Source organism: Cephus cinctus, unplaced genomic scaffold (genome assembly GCF_000341935.2).
Source record: "Cephus cinctus unplaced genomic scaffold, Ccin1 Ccin1_scaffold0670, whole genome shotgun sequence".
Taxonomy (NCBI): Eukaryota; Metazoa; Arthropoda; class Insecta; order Hymenoptera; family Cephidae; genus Cephus; species Cephus cinctus.
Genome location: NW_014333297.1, coordinates 213279 through 228899, shown reverse-complemented (window position 1 = coordinate 228899; position 15621 = coordinate 213279). Strand labels below are relative to the sequence as shown.

Here is a 15621-nt window from a genome sequence, read left to right as displayed (position 1 = left end):
CAAAATGAAAGTTACAAAAGAATAATTTAATAATATCTTTATCACCTAGGAATTTACAGGGTGTTCTTCCTTTTTTTTTTCCATTTTTTTTTTTTTTCTTTTAATATAATGTATATATAATATAGATATAGTATTTCCTGCGCGACCGTATGCTTGACCGAAAAAAAGAAATGGTTTTGTGATTTATCTTTCTTTCCTAATTTTCCCCTGTTCACGTGAATTTATGTAAAATGAAGTAATGGTCGTTTCTCCCGTCTACGCAGAAAATTTTATTTAATGTACACGTTCTTTTTGACGCGCTTATCGCGGTACACGTTTATCGCTTTTTTCCGCGGTTAGTCACATTTCTCTTTTTTTTTTCTTATATTTTTTTTTTTTTTTTGGTTTTAATTATGATCATTATTCCTTCTTTTAGAAAGTGAAATTTTGGCACTTGTGATTACATCCGACTATTAGATAGGACGTAACGTAGTAATCGAAGAGCTTTCCGGGTCGGCGCCAAATGAAGAAATTGAAATTGCGCAACTACCGAAACTCTTCGATTGCATATAAGAATTATACTTAGCAGAAAACTTTAATATACGTAGTATATACTGCCGACACAGCCTTATGTATTCATTTATTCTCCTCCTATTCGTTTTCCCTCGATTTTTATAATTTTTGATCAAATTATCACATACAGATTTAAAGTCTTGCTTTCACGAAGAACACCGCGATGTCGAAGGAGCGTGTGTGTCCGTATATGTGTGTATATATATGTACATAAGTTTGGCGCATCTCCTTTTAGGTTCGATGACCGACCAGCTAGGATCCCGAATATCAGGAATTTCAGGAGTATCGCTAGGCAACAGAAACCAGTGGGAAAAAATAACTAGTCGACGACTGTTTCGCAAGACTAGAAACGAAAAAAACTGCAAGACCGTGAGTTTCTCATGGCTTCTCGCTCTAACGTACTTATATCACATTGTCGTCCTTAGGTAGATATTAATAACACGTATAAAATTTCTTCCCCGAGCTTCGCGCGACCTGCTATTACATTCCGTTCCTGGCGCCAAGAGCTTGCGTAATTTGCCAGGCAAAAAAGGGAAAAAAAAGTTTAAGAAAAGAAAAAAAAAAGCAGCGCCTTCGCGCGAGACGAGCGAGTAGAATTTCAGCCACTTCAATAGGAACTTTCGTTTGTCCTTCGACATTTCAATGCCGAAGCTCGAAAAAGAATCGAGCAAGACACCGTTTGAAATTTTTCAAAATTATCACGCCTGCACTTTTGTCTTCGTCCGTAAAGAGATTCCAAAGCAAGAGAGGAGGAAGAGTCAGCGGAAAGTAAAATAAAAGAAGAAGATGCGGAGAAGCAAGGAAAGGGAAGGAAAAGCAGTTGGAGGCCTCAGGACAAGCCCGGCCTTTGCGTTCTCGACGACAACGACGACTGTGAGAAAATTTACGAGAAAACGTGGAAATTTCCTATCGATTTGTCCGAATGTATCTTATCGGAATTCCTCTCGAATAACCAGCGAACTCCTGAAGGCTCCCGAATGTGCGAACCACTTACGAAAAGCATTAATACTACGAAACTTAAAAATCATTAACTCATCCCATCGTTTTTTTTTTCATTTTCCAACATTTTCTCTGGAATTCCCTTAGTGTTTTTATATAGTTGTTTTTTTTTTAATTTTTTTCATCTCTCCTATATTACAGGTGGATTCCTTCGTGTATGCTGCAATCACTCTCCGATGACGGATTGCGCTAATGTAAACGAATGCAAATTTTTTTTTGATTTAGATTTGATTTTTGACATTCCCGGTCATCCACCTTTTTCCCTTATCGCGATATGTGAGTTAAGCGACCGGACCGAACGTATCTTGTCGATCGTTGCGATTTCAAACCAAGTCTCGAACGGCGAGTACGTCGGGCGAAAGTCTTGTCATGAATATTTCATTATGTCTCGTGCGTTATCGTATCTTTTCCAATCGCGCTCGAGTTTTTTTAACGAATTCTTGATCGCGAAGAATCAATAACTTAGATGGAAGGCGTTAAAGTTTAAACGTGACGGAATCTTGACTGCTGCGTTTCGGATACCGATATGGAACAAGTCACGTTTTCCAGGTTTCGCGACCGCTCGCGTTTGGCAAAAGGAACAAAGCAAGAAAGAAAGCAGGAAGGAAAGGAAAAAAGGAAAAAAAAGAAAAAAGGTAACAAGGAAGACAAAGGAATAATGGCAAATGGTTCTTCGAAGACAATACAAATCTCTGCTCTCTCCGCTGTTCCACTCTTTCGCTCCGCCTGACTGATAATAATCGCTCATTTATCACAAGTTATAAGCGTGCCGTATCAAAAGGACGACGAAGAAGTCGCGTCCGACGTCCCTTCGAGCGCCCGGTCGCCGGGTCGGGCTTCAGCCTCGTAAAAAACTGGACGCTCAAATATTAAAATAGCGTCCAATAAATAATTAGCCTAACTAATATGACTATGATTGCTCGGCTCTGGCTCGCGGTTACGTCGTCGGTTCGAATTTGACGAAGATGCTCGCCAAGTCCTGAGATTCCTTCAGTTTCTGGTAGCTGCGAGCAAAGACCCGTTTTATTCGGCTGAAGACATCTGGATCGTAGACCGACCTTGCCGTGTTAGTGAGATCAAATGGCTCTGCACAGATTCATTTGGCTGTGTTCGCTACCTGCTTTAGGCAAAAGTACTATCAATCTACGGATTCTTACTCACCTTCGATGCAGAGATACTTCCATTGGTGAGGGTCGTTCTTGAAGGAACGAACTCTCCGACACTCCTCAATTGCAACTTTATCTGCCAGTCGCACCGAAATCGCGAACATACTGAAACTTTTATTAAATTCTATTTTCGAAAATCCCTAGAAAAGGTATTTCAAGTACTTCAGAATTTCGACTAACTCACTCGAACGACACGTAGTACTTGAAGAAAGATAAGAGGAGTTCGCCCAAGGATTGGCGATTCAGTGGCAAGGAGCTCATCACGCTGATGTCCAAATCCTCGTGAATGTCTATTAGATGAATATCCGTGGACGGGCCAAATTTTCCATCGTAAAGAGAGTGTAGACAGGGCAGAACCGCTGGAGTTACGCCACCTGATATAACATAATTTTTTAAATCTTACTTACAATCGTCTCTCCGTTTTCCGTGTACTTACACTGCAAGAAGTGTATAACCATCAAAACTAGCGAGTAACTGGAAATTGTCATGTTTTTAGCGTCATTGATGTCCTGAAATTGCGCCCATAGTTTGATGACCAACACCAGCGGCCTGACTCTCCAGTCGACTAGAATGCAGGAATTTTAATAGGAATCCAAGAGAACTCGAGGAAAACGTAAGCGACTCGTTCTTACCTTGGGAATAGCAGTAAAGTAAATGTGTATTTCTGATACCGACTGCGTTATTGCAATTAAGATCGACCTCCAGATTCTGCATGGAATCATGAAACTTAAGAATGGGCACCTTCGCTTGTATCAATTCGAGCTGTTCGATAAAATCTGAAAGATACGACAGTCCCATTATTTTCTCACGAGCGGATTTTGATGAAAAATAATCAAGTCTTCTTGGTAAGTACCACATTTTTTGAGGCACTTAAGTATCTGTTCGAGATGTCCAATGGCTTCGTTTCTTTGATCCATCTCTGTATGTCTCACTAGAAGACACATGTCCACGTCGCTGTTGTCTGATCCGAAACCGTTCATCGTGGACCCAACGAGAAAGAGTCCGTACTTTGGAAACGTCGACTGACAATGAGAAATCATCATAGAATGAATTTTAATCTTCAATTGAATTATTCGTATCTTTCAGTCTTCTGACCGACTTACCTTAATATAAATATAGAGATATTTCCAAAGCATCATCTTGTTCCTGTAAGTCGTCTCAGTCTGCTGATTGGACATAAACTTCTCCCAGACATCACGCGACAGATCGTCCCAGTGGGAGCCATTAAGCAGATCTTTAGGGACATGGGTGACTTGGATAAGGTGCGACCGTGCCAGAAATCTGTCTGGCGCTATGTAGTACCTAGGGAACATACTGTAGTTCGGCAGGAGGACACCGGAGAATCTTCTACCTCTTTGAGCCCTTTGCGGTGGCGGACTGTTCTTGCCTAGAATCGAAGTGCTCTATTCTGTATTTCGCATATTTACCTTAGAGCTATGTTAGGTTCATTCGTAGTGCTTCTCCTACCAGAATGGTATCGCCTCTTGCCCTGATAGTTCTGCACCTGTGATCGTGGTGCCGGGACCGTGCTATGGTAGTAATTGACAGGTCGTTGACTCTGATAAAATTGGTGCGCCGATGCACTCGAAATCAGGCCTTGAACGCCTGTGTTAGTGGGCTGGCCATGGTGGTTCGTGCTGGGATGCACTTCGTGCAATCTTCTACGAATAGATAGAAATCAATGTGAAACAAAGAAGTCGAATGCTCGAAAAGAGGGACAAAGGATCAAGTGCAAGAGAATGAAAAGGAACTAGGATTTTGGATAAAATTCGCGTAAATTTCAATGTACCGGTACGCACTTGATGCCTTGCTCGGCCGATGACGCTATGGAGTCTCGCTCGTCTGAACTTTCGGTTTGACTACCGTCAGCCTGGTGTTTGTTAGGCGTTGGCGACCGGGAACTGAAACCGCTGTCACTGTTATACATCTCGTTCTGGGAAAAGGATTCTCTGTAGGCATTCCTTTTACCCGCCTTGTTATTCCAATTAGGCTTCTTTATTGAGCCAGTATTGGCTGGTCTGAAATTTAGATGGGGCGGCGGCATCGTGGGTGCATTGTTGGTAGGACTGAGGCGTCTCTGCCAACTAGCACTGGGAGCTCCGCCGCCCTGCATGCTGCTATAGCCTCCGCGTCGCAACGGTGGAATCTCAACGCCCATCAGCTGCAACAGTTCCAGCGGATAGGCCCCTGTCTGCAATTGGAAGCCATCATTAAAACATAAGTTGTGGACCTTGGGAATTAATGAAATTTAAGAAACGAGCAGTTATGTTGAAGCGACTCCAGGACGCTCAATGTAAGCGAGAAACACGCAAACCAAGATTTATGGCAAAGGACCAAAGGAATTCATGCACGAGGATGAGGATTTCAGAGATCATGCAGGATGAATGAAAATAATTCGCGACACGATATGAAATCAAACGATATGTAATCAAGAAACGTTATCGGGTGAAGTGTACTTCGGGCTGTGGATCCTTGTTAGTCTGAACTTCGCCTGGACATCCTTGGATATCTGTAATAACTCTGGAGAGTATCGGTCAGAGTTCTTTCTCGCAGTTAGGCGATACGTACCTGCATCAGCCGATGCCCTCTGTGACCCGAATCGTCTGGCACGTATTCGCTTTGGTGCGCACCGCTCGCGTTCCTAGTATGCACCTGGTGCGACTGCGTCGGCGGACACGGCCCGCCAGGTTGCTGTCCGCCCATTATCTGCACCAGCATATGTGGTGAAAACATAGCGTGATACATAGTCTAAACAAGCGTGCAAATTAATACGCAACAACAACCCACTCTGTCTCGATAATTCCAAAGGTACTTATTGCTTCTCTATTACTTCTCCTTTATTTGATGCTTTGTTTTTTTGAGAAATTTCGAAAATGGCTCGATTGCACGGATCTAGGTTCTATTGAACAATCACAAAGCTAATCCAGCCACGACAAAGTCTCAGTGAAGAGCTGTCTACTAGTGGACTTGCATTAAAACTTGCTGTATGATTTTTCCAGCAAAACATTTCAAGATTTGTGTAACAAGAATTATCGAATTATCGAATGATGAGTTTGTGCGTTAGTTGCACGTAATGTTCCAAAAGTTGCCAATTTCTGGAGCCTTATTGACGTTCCTAATACATATTAAATGTCCACACTTATTGATAGTGCAGAATTCCTTGTCTCTTTGAGATATTTCTGAAGAGTGTTACGTTAATTTATAGTTGATGATTAATTGCGAACATTAAAAGGTCCGCCCTTTCGCAAGAAATCCCTTATATGGCATGGATTACAATTTATAGAATTCCATCTCCTGAAAACAGATAAAGATCATTTAGTATTCCGTCATATGATGACCAGTGACCATCTTGATGAAATGATTCCACTAGTATTCGCCACACTGCTTAAGCTCCATAGCCAGAAGTATCTCTTGTAAGATACACTTTCTCACAGAACTGAATATTTTATATGTAACGTTTCTTGATAAAGGCATACTGTGCAATGGCAAAGAACTAAAGATATTGGACAATGAGGTTATTGTATACTAAATATAAGAATGTCAAAATGATGTCATTGTAATAACTGTAGCAACACTTCAATATAAAATCTGCAATATCCTGAAGGCCCCATGCTCATTTCAAAGTGAAACTGCAAAAGTGGATGCTATTTATTGCAGAATACCGGCTAAACGAGGAAGATCCAAAACAGCATTAGGTTAAGCCTTACAAGTATATCCATACATAATAAAGGATCTTCATAAGGAAGTCGAACTAAAAATTCATAATTAAAAGGTTCAAGATAATTTTAAGGTAAACTAAGGTAAAGTAAAAGACAAGTTAAAGAGAATCAGTCAGAAATATGAAAAAAGAGGTAGGTGGGTACCAGTCAATAAGCAAGCAAGACTTATTGATAAAAACGATCAATATCAAGAAGTAGCCAAGAACAAACAGTCGTAAAGAAAAGCAGCACGTAGCGATATATGCAGAGGACTTTAAATCAGGCCTAAGATCGAACAAAAAATGTGAAACACAAGGAAAATACCTGTTTTCAACAGCACGTATCGACAGTCGCCATGTTGCGGGCATCTATCTCAGCGCGACGGTGGTTCTCGCATAAAGTTTCTTTTCACCTTCGACCGATTTTAATATCGTGATAACCCTTTGACAATGATTAAAGCGAGAACCAACGATATGATACTACACCTTGGATAAACCAAATTTAATTCGATTTTTTCTAGAAATCGCTTATTCGTCCTGAACCTCGGACCTACTAGATCGCTTCGCCACTAGATACACCGCTTGATTATTTCAAACGACTTTTTCGATTTTGCGAGATTGGATCTTCTACCTATCGTTCGTTTATTCATTCGAAATTTTGAATTATGTACACGCGTCATCGACGTTTTTGTGATTTCGTATCATCATATTTCGTATTAGATGCTGACAGATGTCTCTACAAGGTTTTTCTACCATCGTGTTATCAACTGAGCATTATCACATTTCAACCGTACTAAATTTAATCATTCACATTTATTGCACATGCTGAACCTTAATATGCTACTGCATTATTTCAATAAACGAGTCTTTTTGTGAACATCACTGTACACATCATTGTTTTCTAATTCAAAAATGAATCAGAAACAGTCGACGTGGCGTTGATATTTCATGCAGTTTGCGACATTTTGCTTCAAGATGGCACCTATAGTTTCATTCCTCCAGCTGACAACGGCTGTGTCCAGTATGGCGATTGTTTTTCAATTTCAAAGCTGATCATGGCATTCACCCTGTGGACGTTGTTTGAGGCGACCCTTCTGTGCCTGAACGCCGTGTGCGTCTTACACGAGGAACGCTTCCTGGTGAAAAGTAAGTCAGACAGAAACTATCCTTGATCTCCTGTTTGGAAGTTCTTACATATCCTGGTGCATTGTGTACTCTACGGACTGGGCAATGAAGTGGCCAGCTATGACGTAGTTCTCCATCGCCTTTCATATACCTTCTATTAAACACTCGTTACTTTGTACATAACGACTACTTAAAATACGGTTGGTTCACGTTCAGCTCAAAATCCTTCGTGTGTAATTAATTCAAAATGCCTGTCATGTCTGTTGATTGGCAGCCACGTTGACCCACGTGTTTCATTCTGCCACTAAATCAAGTCATTAAATACTGTATTTGTTTTTAGTGGGATGGGGAGCACAGCAAAATATCCAAGGATTTGGAGAATCACCAACCATCAAGTCACAGATGCTGAACCTAGTGCGCTCAATCAGAACAGTAGCAAGGTGTAGGTATTTTTTAATTAAAATTGATACCACTTTATATATGAAACACACGTAATAATGAACTCTTTTCCTTATAGTTCCTTTGATATTTCTCAACATACTGACCATCATAGTGAAGCTGGTGCTGGGATGACCAACCGAAAGTAAAGTAAGAGTGAGAGAATGTGATAAATGCGTGCAAACTGAATCGTGTAAAAAGGTGTAAGTGGGACTGGCTGATATAGAATTTTTACAGTAAATAAAGTTTGACGTTTAACTAGCATCCGCTTCTCAGTTGCGTTCTCGAAGATGTGCGTCAGGATCGACACAAAATTCATAAGGCAATTACGGCCGGTACGACCGTGTAAGAGTATTCGCTCTCGGGATCCTTTCCCACAACAAAACGATCTTACGAAATCGAGTGCTTGATCTCGCTTTCGAGCAATCGCCGGCCGCATCTTACTTTCGTACTGCTAACCAAATCGGCCCGATGACGTGATCCTCTCGTGAGAAAACTCTCACAGTTTCCACCTCGCGGCGAAATCCATTCGTTCGATCCTGTTCAGTTTCCAAAAGTCCCAGAACACATGTCCTTATTCTAGTTGCAGTACACGACCGGCCGCTCGATCCTCTTTACGGAATGCAGACGCGATGCGCTGACCGATACGTTAAATAATTATCGAATGGCGTCTCTTATGGGAACAGAAATTATGAGGCAAGCAACATCACTGCCGACTGGAATTGCGATCTCCTTTACTGGAGCACCGAGTCGCGTAGATGCAACCAGATGCAACCCAGCCCGTCTTGCGCAACAACTCGTTTGATTTACCGCCGCTGCTGTTAGTCCATTGAGCTAACCTCTTTTTTTTCCTTCTTACGAACTCCATTATTTCCTTTTTCATTACTTAATAATACAGGTCCCATATATTCACAATTAACGTGGCTCGCTCTACCAAGATGATCTGGACGGACAATCTCGAAGATTATGGCTAATTAGGGTAACGTAATACAAGTAGGGAACTGGGAATTTCTGCTAGGCTGATTGTGAGTAGCGTTCGCACGCGTCACAGCTTTTGTGCTTTCTCTCACTAGGGACTTAACGCAGATTCATTTCTTTTCACTCGGCGCAATCGTTTCTACTTCTTGAGTTTCCGCGAGATTGTTTAAAGTCGTATTTTCAAAAGGCGACATCGAAACGCCGTAGATTCAAACGTTGGGCAGCAATTTGAGTTTGCTCAACTCAATGACTTCATTTACACGTAAGAGAATATTGTCGCTCGTCATTTCTTAATTACACGTCCCTTGCGACACGACTCGTTGCCCAATTGGGACATCCCTGTGGACAGACCTTTTGACTGTTGCAATGTCGAAATTAAAAAGAAAAAAAAGATACATCTTTCCAGAGTATTCGCATATCCCGTCAATGAATAGCAGCTTGATTGGACGCCTAACTCAAGGACTAATGAAGTCGACTTAATTGGGAAGGTGGATCCAATTGAGGGGGACACTCTCCTCTGTGAGCAGCACCTTAACGATCAGTGAATTTACGTCATGTCCGAGGAGTTCGTGCCCCCGGGGCCAGAGAGCTCGCGCGATTGCCAGTCCGAGTGAAAGGAGAAAGGCACGGAGGCCTCTCGAAAAAAATAGGCCCTGGCCGAGGAGTGAAAGAATAAAAAAACCGAATAAAAGATTATACAAGTCAAGGAATAAAATAAAAGTTTCGACGAGGGTCGGGAGGTCAGGCGATGATGGACCTCTTGGGAAAAAGAAATCGTGACGTCATTGGAAGAATGTTCAATTAAGCCAGTTGACGAAAGTATAGTCTTGGTGACAGAGTGAAATTCAGAAAAAATACAGAGACGCAATTTTAACGGTGGCGACGTTCTTTTTTTTTTATTTTTTTCTACAAAAAAAAGCCTTTATACAAATACAAAAGTTTGCGGTGTTACAAGTAAGGTAGGTAATTGTTACAAATGGTAGAAAAATAGTGTATTCGTGTGTGATGTGTAGTTGTCTTTGCATGGGCCCAGTCGCACACTCATTCACTGGGCCCAGTCGCTCTACCCGTCCCTTCCTGGCGCCGCGACGCCATCCACTGATGCGTCCTGCTCGATTGGCGCTTCCGGGAAGATTCGGATCGAGGTTCCCTATTCTCTGGTGTCTTTAGTGTAACCTGTATTTACAAGGCGCCATGGCGCAAATCACGTATTCTCCTTCCTCTTGGCTCTCCTTCCATCAACCCACCATACTCAATGGCTGATCCATTGATATCCTCGACTCTAGCTCTTGATAGGAGAAAATATAGAAAATCCCTTCGTCTCATCCTTCCGACACTTTCCTCCAGCAGTCGGTACGACCTCGCGCTCTCGGCACACTGACCGGCCCTGGCCTGCCCCAGCTACGACTGTCTGATCTGCGACAGGCCAGTTCAGGGCATATCCGATCCTCATCCAGAGATCCTCTCTCGATGGGACCCTTAAGGTTGGTCCTTGGTCATCGGGAGGGGATCGAGGCTAAGGTCCACCTAGTGCCCGGACACCTCTCTACTGTTTAGAACGGAGCACCGTAGCTGCCGGAGGGCTTGCTAGGTGCACCATAGCTTCCACTGGGTCCACTAGGATAGCCACCACTGGGTCCACTCGGGTAGCCGCCACTGGGTCCACTCGGGTAGCCACCAGGTCCTTGGCTGATCTGATTGAATTGAGCGACTTGGATGGCCTGACGAATGCCCTCGAGGTCGATTCCAACGACTCTTGTCTGGTATCCAGGAACACCATAAGACGAGCTTGGTACTCCGTACTGCGATGATGGGGCACCGTAGCTGGAGCTTGGTGCGTATCCAGATCCTCCGAATCCACCGCTCTGCTGGGCCTGGAGTTCTTCCTTGAGGAGAATTTGTCTGATCTGTTCCAAGAGCGCACCGTCCACGGAGGCACCCTCGTTGGTCTGATAACCAGCTGAGACCTGAGTGTATCCACCACCGCCACCGCCACCGCCGCCGGAGAACCCGCCAATGCTCGAGCTACCGCCAAAGCTGGGTCTGTTGTAGTTGTAGCCCGAGGAAACTGGAGGCTCTGCCACGGCCAGGCTGGCTAGGCCGACTACCATACACTGCAAATCAAAATGATTCCTCGTACAGATGGATGATCCCGTTACTATGGTAAATGCTTATGATAAATACTGCTACTAGCAGGAATGATCATAAAGTAATAGTAATTCAATAGGCTCCTAGCTCAAACACTCCACCGGAATAAATCTCTCACCGGAACCGTAGAAACTATGGAGAAAATGCAAAATCCACTTGGACTCGAATTCTTACCGCGATCAGAGGATTCATGTCGGCTTCTGCGATGCCGCGAGGTTCTGTGACTCTGTGGTAGGTGCACCGGGGCCTTTATATATCCCGTGGGTGAAGCAGGGGGCTCGTGGGGACCTGAAGAAGAGACGGGGGTCGAGTGAGAGTAATTCGATTCTACTCGGATACTCGCGACGCTCTTTTTTCATTCCCTCTCTCTCTCTCTCTCTCTCTCTCTCTCTCTCTCTCTCTCTCTCTCTTTCTCTCAGCCTAACTCCTCCACACAACCATTCCTCGATAGTTAATCCCATTCGCGATTCGGACGACCTTACTCTTGCGACACGAATCCTCTCGGCAAGTGCCTCTTTGGTAGTTCGACTCTTCGCCTCTTCAGGCTGCGTTAGCGTCCTAGACCTAGTCGCATTGTCGCTCGAGTATCCTGAGACAACCACCTCCACCTCCATAAGGAGTAATGTCTTTCGTAGTTTCGCAACTTTCGATCGATTACGAGCCCCTCGAATACCATTAAAGTTCTCTCTTTCTTCCTCTCTATCTCTTTCTTCTGCATGGTGTTGCCCTATAGGCTCATCAAAGGCAATCATAGACTTTACAAAGAGATTGGTACTCGATTCGTGTACGTACCAAGACTGTGCAATTCGTCAGTGAGAAATTTTGTCTACGAACTTCCGTTTCGCGGCTTGGGAATTTTTTTTCTCTTTTTCATAATCAACGATATTCATCCCGAGTAACGTCAACAGCTTATCCTTTTGTCTGATGCATCACCAGCGGGATTTCGTAATCGCCTTTTGTCCCTCGCCGTTCAAAATGCGCGATCCAATTACTTTTGCCGTTGCTGTTTCGCGCTTCTGTTTTCTCAAGCTACCCGGTAGATCGGCCAGGAAGACAAACCGCATTTTATAGTCACTGTGACTCTTCCGTGGCGAGAGATACACCAGTGCCCGCGTGTTCTCCGTGCCAGTTACTGCTGACCGAACGAACGATAGTGAAATCGCTTTCTTCTCTCGTGTTCTTCGCCTCTTCTTTTGCTTTTGCTTTTACCTTGAAAAATCTTTTCTCTGCTCAAATTATTAATTCTGTCCTCAGGCCTTAAACGGAGCACACGTGACTCCAGAGGAAGAAAACAAGTTTGGAGACTTAGCTGAGGCTGTCGCTGTCGCTTGAATCATCACGAATATCGAGTCGACGAGTGTGAGGCGCCTCGGTGATTTATGCTCGACTACCGTAAGCTGCTTGGCTTTACGAAATTGTTCTATTTAAAGAATCTTTTCTGACACAATTTTCGTATTGCGTAGAAAGTATGCTATGGAGAGTCCATCGACTGCCGTTATTGATAAACCTTATAAAAGAGGGACAGGTCAAGAAGGTAAAAATGAAGCTGAGAGGTCGAAAGGAGCGTCGTAAACCTTTGAACTCGTCCCATGAGTATGCTAATGCGATGTACACGGTATAGTCAATATTTGACATAGCGCCCATTAGGTAACTATAATTTAAAGGCCTATTAACGTACACGATCCTCCATGAGCTACCCGAAAAATGGTCTTGGACCAAAAGTAAAAACAAGGCGCATCTATTTTCTCTGTTCGTCAATTAAAAAAGGAGACCCAGGAGGCTGCGTCTTTCATTCCGGCTCGTGTTGCGCAGTCAGCAGTTGATTATTCTCCGATGTGTTTAACATTTGCCGGCAGCTCGCTCGAGCATCTGCAGAACGGTGGCAAACACAGCCGATGAAAGAGGATGACTTCAGTCCTCGTTTAACCATTTATTAGTCTCTTACTCTCGTAACGAGTTTCAGGTAGAAGTACACATGCTGCCGTTGCGCAACGTCGGCGCAAGGTTCTTACGGGAAACGTATCACGTTCCGAAGAGGTAGAAGGTCTCTTGCTCAAGATAATAATTCGGCGAGTCCGGCGTCCAGACGAATTGACCTCCTTCGACGATCCAGGAGAATTCTCCAGGTTGCATCTTGAGTGGGAACTTTGCGGCGCTCCGTGACGTCGTCCTTCTTCAGTTTCTTCGACTCGTCCTTTTCCTTCTTTCATCCGGGCGCCCTGCGTCTATAAACATGGAACCATCCGGTTTGCCCATGCGTGGACCATGGACGCGAACGCTAAAGCGAACTCGTGCTACGTGGCACGGAACTGAAAGCATAACTACTTTGGATGTTATATGGATGTGAAGCGACTTCTGGAGCGTCCCGTACATCTTCCCATGTAATTATCGTGGCAGCTTGTGAAAACTGGAGAAACTCTTCCGGTTAGGTAAAACAGCACCAGCTGACTCCTCTCATCTTACCTTCTAAATACCTGGATGCTACATAGAAGTACCTGGATTAGCGTCACAGTTCCGAGAGTCATTTTAAATTCTCGACTAGGCGCAATCATTATCGAGCACCCGTTAATCACTTTATACGTAAACAAGTATGCTACTTTGAATACGGTGACGTCCCTTTCTCAAAGTTCGCAAAACGGTCCATGAGTTTGGCTCTCGCTCATTGGGCAACGTCCACGCGCTTCTTGTCGCAACACTCGCGTCTAATTCCACAAGTCCGCATTCCCACCTAATCTTCGACAGAGGATTGCACCTGGTTTCACCAAAGCCTGTGGCCTTTCCGTTTGCGCCAGCGGCGTCAACGTCTTCAGGCACCTGCTGCTCCCTGTCCACAGTTTTGCCTGCTCAATTTTCCTCGAGCCACGCGAAATTCATCTCACAGCCGTTCGCGTCGTTCGAGACGAGACAAGGCTGGCCATTATTTTGGATAATCAGAAAACTCACCCGAGATACCATTTGACGTGGAAGAATGACGTTACGTCCCTGGGCAGCTACCTTCAGAATATTTACAAGCGTTTGTTGCCCACTTCACGTCTCGCGATCCCACATTCATCTAAAATCCAATACTTTCCTTTCGTTATAAAATCCACGGTACCCGAGGACCCAGACTCGTCCCCCCAGCTCCCCCAGCTCCCTCGGCTCGGCACACCAGGACGATTGTATCGCGTTCTTAAATTTCGGAGTCTCGCTCAGCGCTGTTCCAGCCAATTTGCGAGCCGACGAAAACAAAAGAAGTTCAACGTATTCGATCTCGACACGGAGTCATGTCACTTCCGGACGTTCTTTATCGGCGCTTTCTTCGAGACACCGATGAACTTTCTTCAGGTCAGCTGTGCCCACGCTCGAGTTTCTCTCGACTCATCCTCAAGGTCTTTCTTTTAACCTACCACGGTACTTCCGCAGCTGGACTTCCTGGACTCTCGAACATCTTCGGAGGAATCGGGACGAGCAAGACGCTCCATTGAAAACCGATCGCAGCGACAGTCTCCAGGAAAGGTAAAATCGTCGAGGATGATCGTTACAAGAGGACGATTCGTGACCCGGTCGCTCTCACGCTGCTCACTTCCGCCAGTGAAAGGTGCATACGCGCAAGTACGTCTACGAGTACTTCTCTCAGTATGGGAAGATTCAGCTGTGCTAATGTAAGGCTGGACGGAGTGGGGTCTTCTGGACGGTCAGAAGAGGCTGGAAGGGGCCAGAGGGGCCAGAGGGACCAGAGGGGCCTAATGCCCTTTAAGCGACCAGTCGACGCATCGGCGACGCGCCGTTATAACGGGCGTCTCTGGAAAGAGCTACTGCTGCAGCAGCTCCTAGGACGTCTGGACGCCAATGCGCCGAGAGCAGCTGTGCTTTCTTCCAGTGGTTCTGCTGAAAGGACGAGACAAGATTGCTTATATAATTATTGCGAGCTGTACGGCTGTGCTGCTCTGGGGTATTCGCCAACCTACTGAGACTTCAGGTTTCTCCGAGCGATTCCTAAAAATCCACTATTGCGTGACTATGTACGACGTTATGCTAATGGACATTATCAGGATGGCCTTGATTCCGCGAATTCGTCGTTTGACAAATAGCCTTCTATATTGAAATTGACAACGACCTTGATATCTCGCCTTGGAACGGGAATTTAGAATCCCGATCAAAGCTATAGTAGATTCGCCTTTAGGTCTGCGAGAACAAAAACGAAATCGGGAAGCCGTAGGCCGGCATATGCGCATCACGGATAGTTTTGTAATTCTAATTGACTGAATTTCTAAACCAATCTGTTTTCGAGGCAATTTCGATGCCAAGACATGGTTTTACCGACGACACTCGCTGCTCGACACTGGCGCAACTCTTGGCCAATTTCCAGGCTCGTCATTTTCATCACGTCACTTCAGAAAAGGAACGATCCTCCCTTAGTGCTCGCTAGCGAACTGTTACGTATCCAGAGTGGCTCGTTACTCCTGATCCTGACTCAATATTTCCTATACGGAGTTGGAATTCACTGAGCGGCCTATAGAATGTAAAGGGGAGGGGGGC

General features: G+C 44.6%; 3 protein-coding genes across 11 annotated transcripts; 1 reads left to right on the top strand and 2 right to left on the bottom strand.

The window, feature by feature from the left end:
• Positions 1-83: 83 nt before the first annotated feature.
• Positions 84-7067, bottom strand: LOC107269554 (poly(A) RNA polymerase gld-2 homolog A). Of its 9 annotated transcripts, none has more exons than XM_015743541.2 (12): positions 6740-7060; positions 5505-6011; positions 5286-5423; positions 4517-4908; positions 4185-4378; positions 3821-4104; positions 3571-3739; positions 3350-3493; positions 3154-3282; positions 2902-3091; positions 2713-2828; positions 84-2637 (listed from the first exon to the last, which is right to left on the bottom strand). In XM_015743541.2, the coding sequence occupies exons 3-12, from the start codon at positions 5418-5420 to the stop codon at positions 2489-2491; spliced, it is 1902 nt and encodes a 633-aa protein (XP_015599027.1). In that variant the 5' UTR covers positions 5421-5423; positions 5505-6011; positions 6740-7060; the 3' UTR covers positions 84-2488. The 9 variants fall into 9 exon arrangements, with proteins under 9 accessions (XP_015599027.1, XP_024942611.1, XP_024942613.1 ...); XM_025086843.1 differs by lacking the exon at positions 5505-6011 and having other exon boundaries at positions 6740-6827; positions 6901-7059; XM_025086845.1 differs by having other exon boundaries at positions 84-2555; positions 2713-2822; positions 5286-6011; positions 6740-7067.
• A 297-nt stretch (positions 7068-7364) lies between these two features.
• LOC107269532 (immediate early response 3-interacting protein 1) lies at positions 7365-8239 on the top strand. The gene is made up of 3 exons (XM_015743472.2): positions 7365-7560; positions 7880-7981; positions 8057-8239. The coding sequence occupies exons 1-3, from the start codon at positions 7470-7472 to the stop codon at positions 8110-8112; spliced, it is 249 nt and encodes an 82-aa protein (XP_015598958.1). The 5' UTR covers positions 7365-7469; the 3' UTR covers positions 8113-8239.
• Positions 8240-9823: 1584 nt separating this feature from the next.
• Positions 9824-11436, bottom strand: LOC107269564 (pro-resilin). The gene is made up of 2 exons (XM_015743560.2): positions 11278-11436; positions 9824-11069 (listed from the first exon to the last, which is right to left on the bottom strand). The coding sequence occupies exons 1-2, from the start codon at positions 11293-11295 to the stop codon at positions 10509-10511; spliced, it is 579 nt and encodes a 192-aa protein (XP_015599046.1). The 5' UTR covers positions 11296-11436; the 3' UTR covers positions 9824-10508.
• Positions 11437-15621: the final 4185 nt, after the last annotated feature.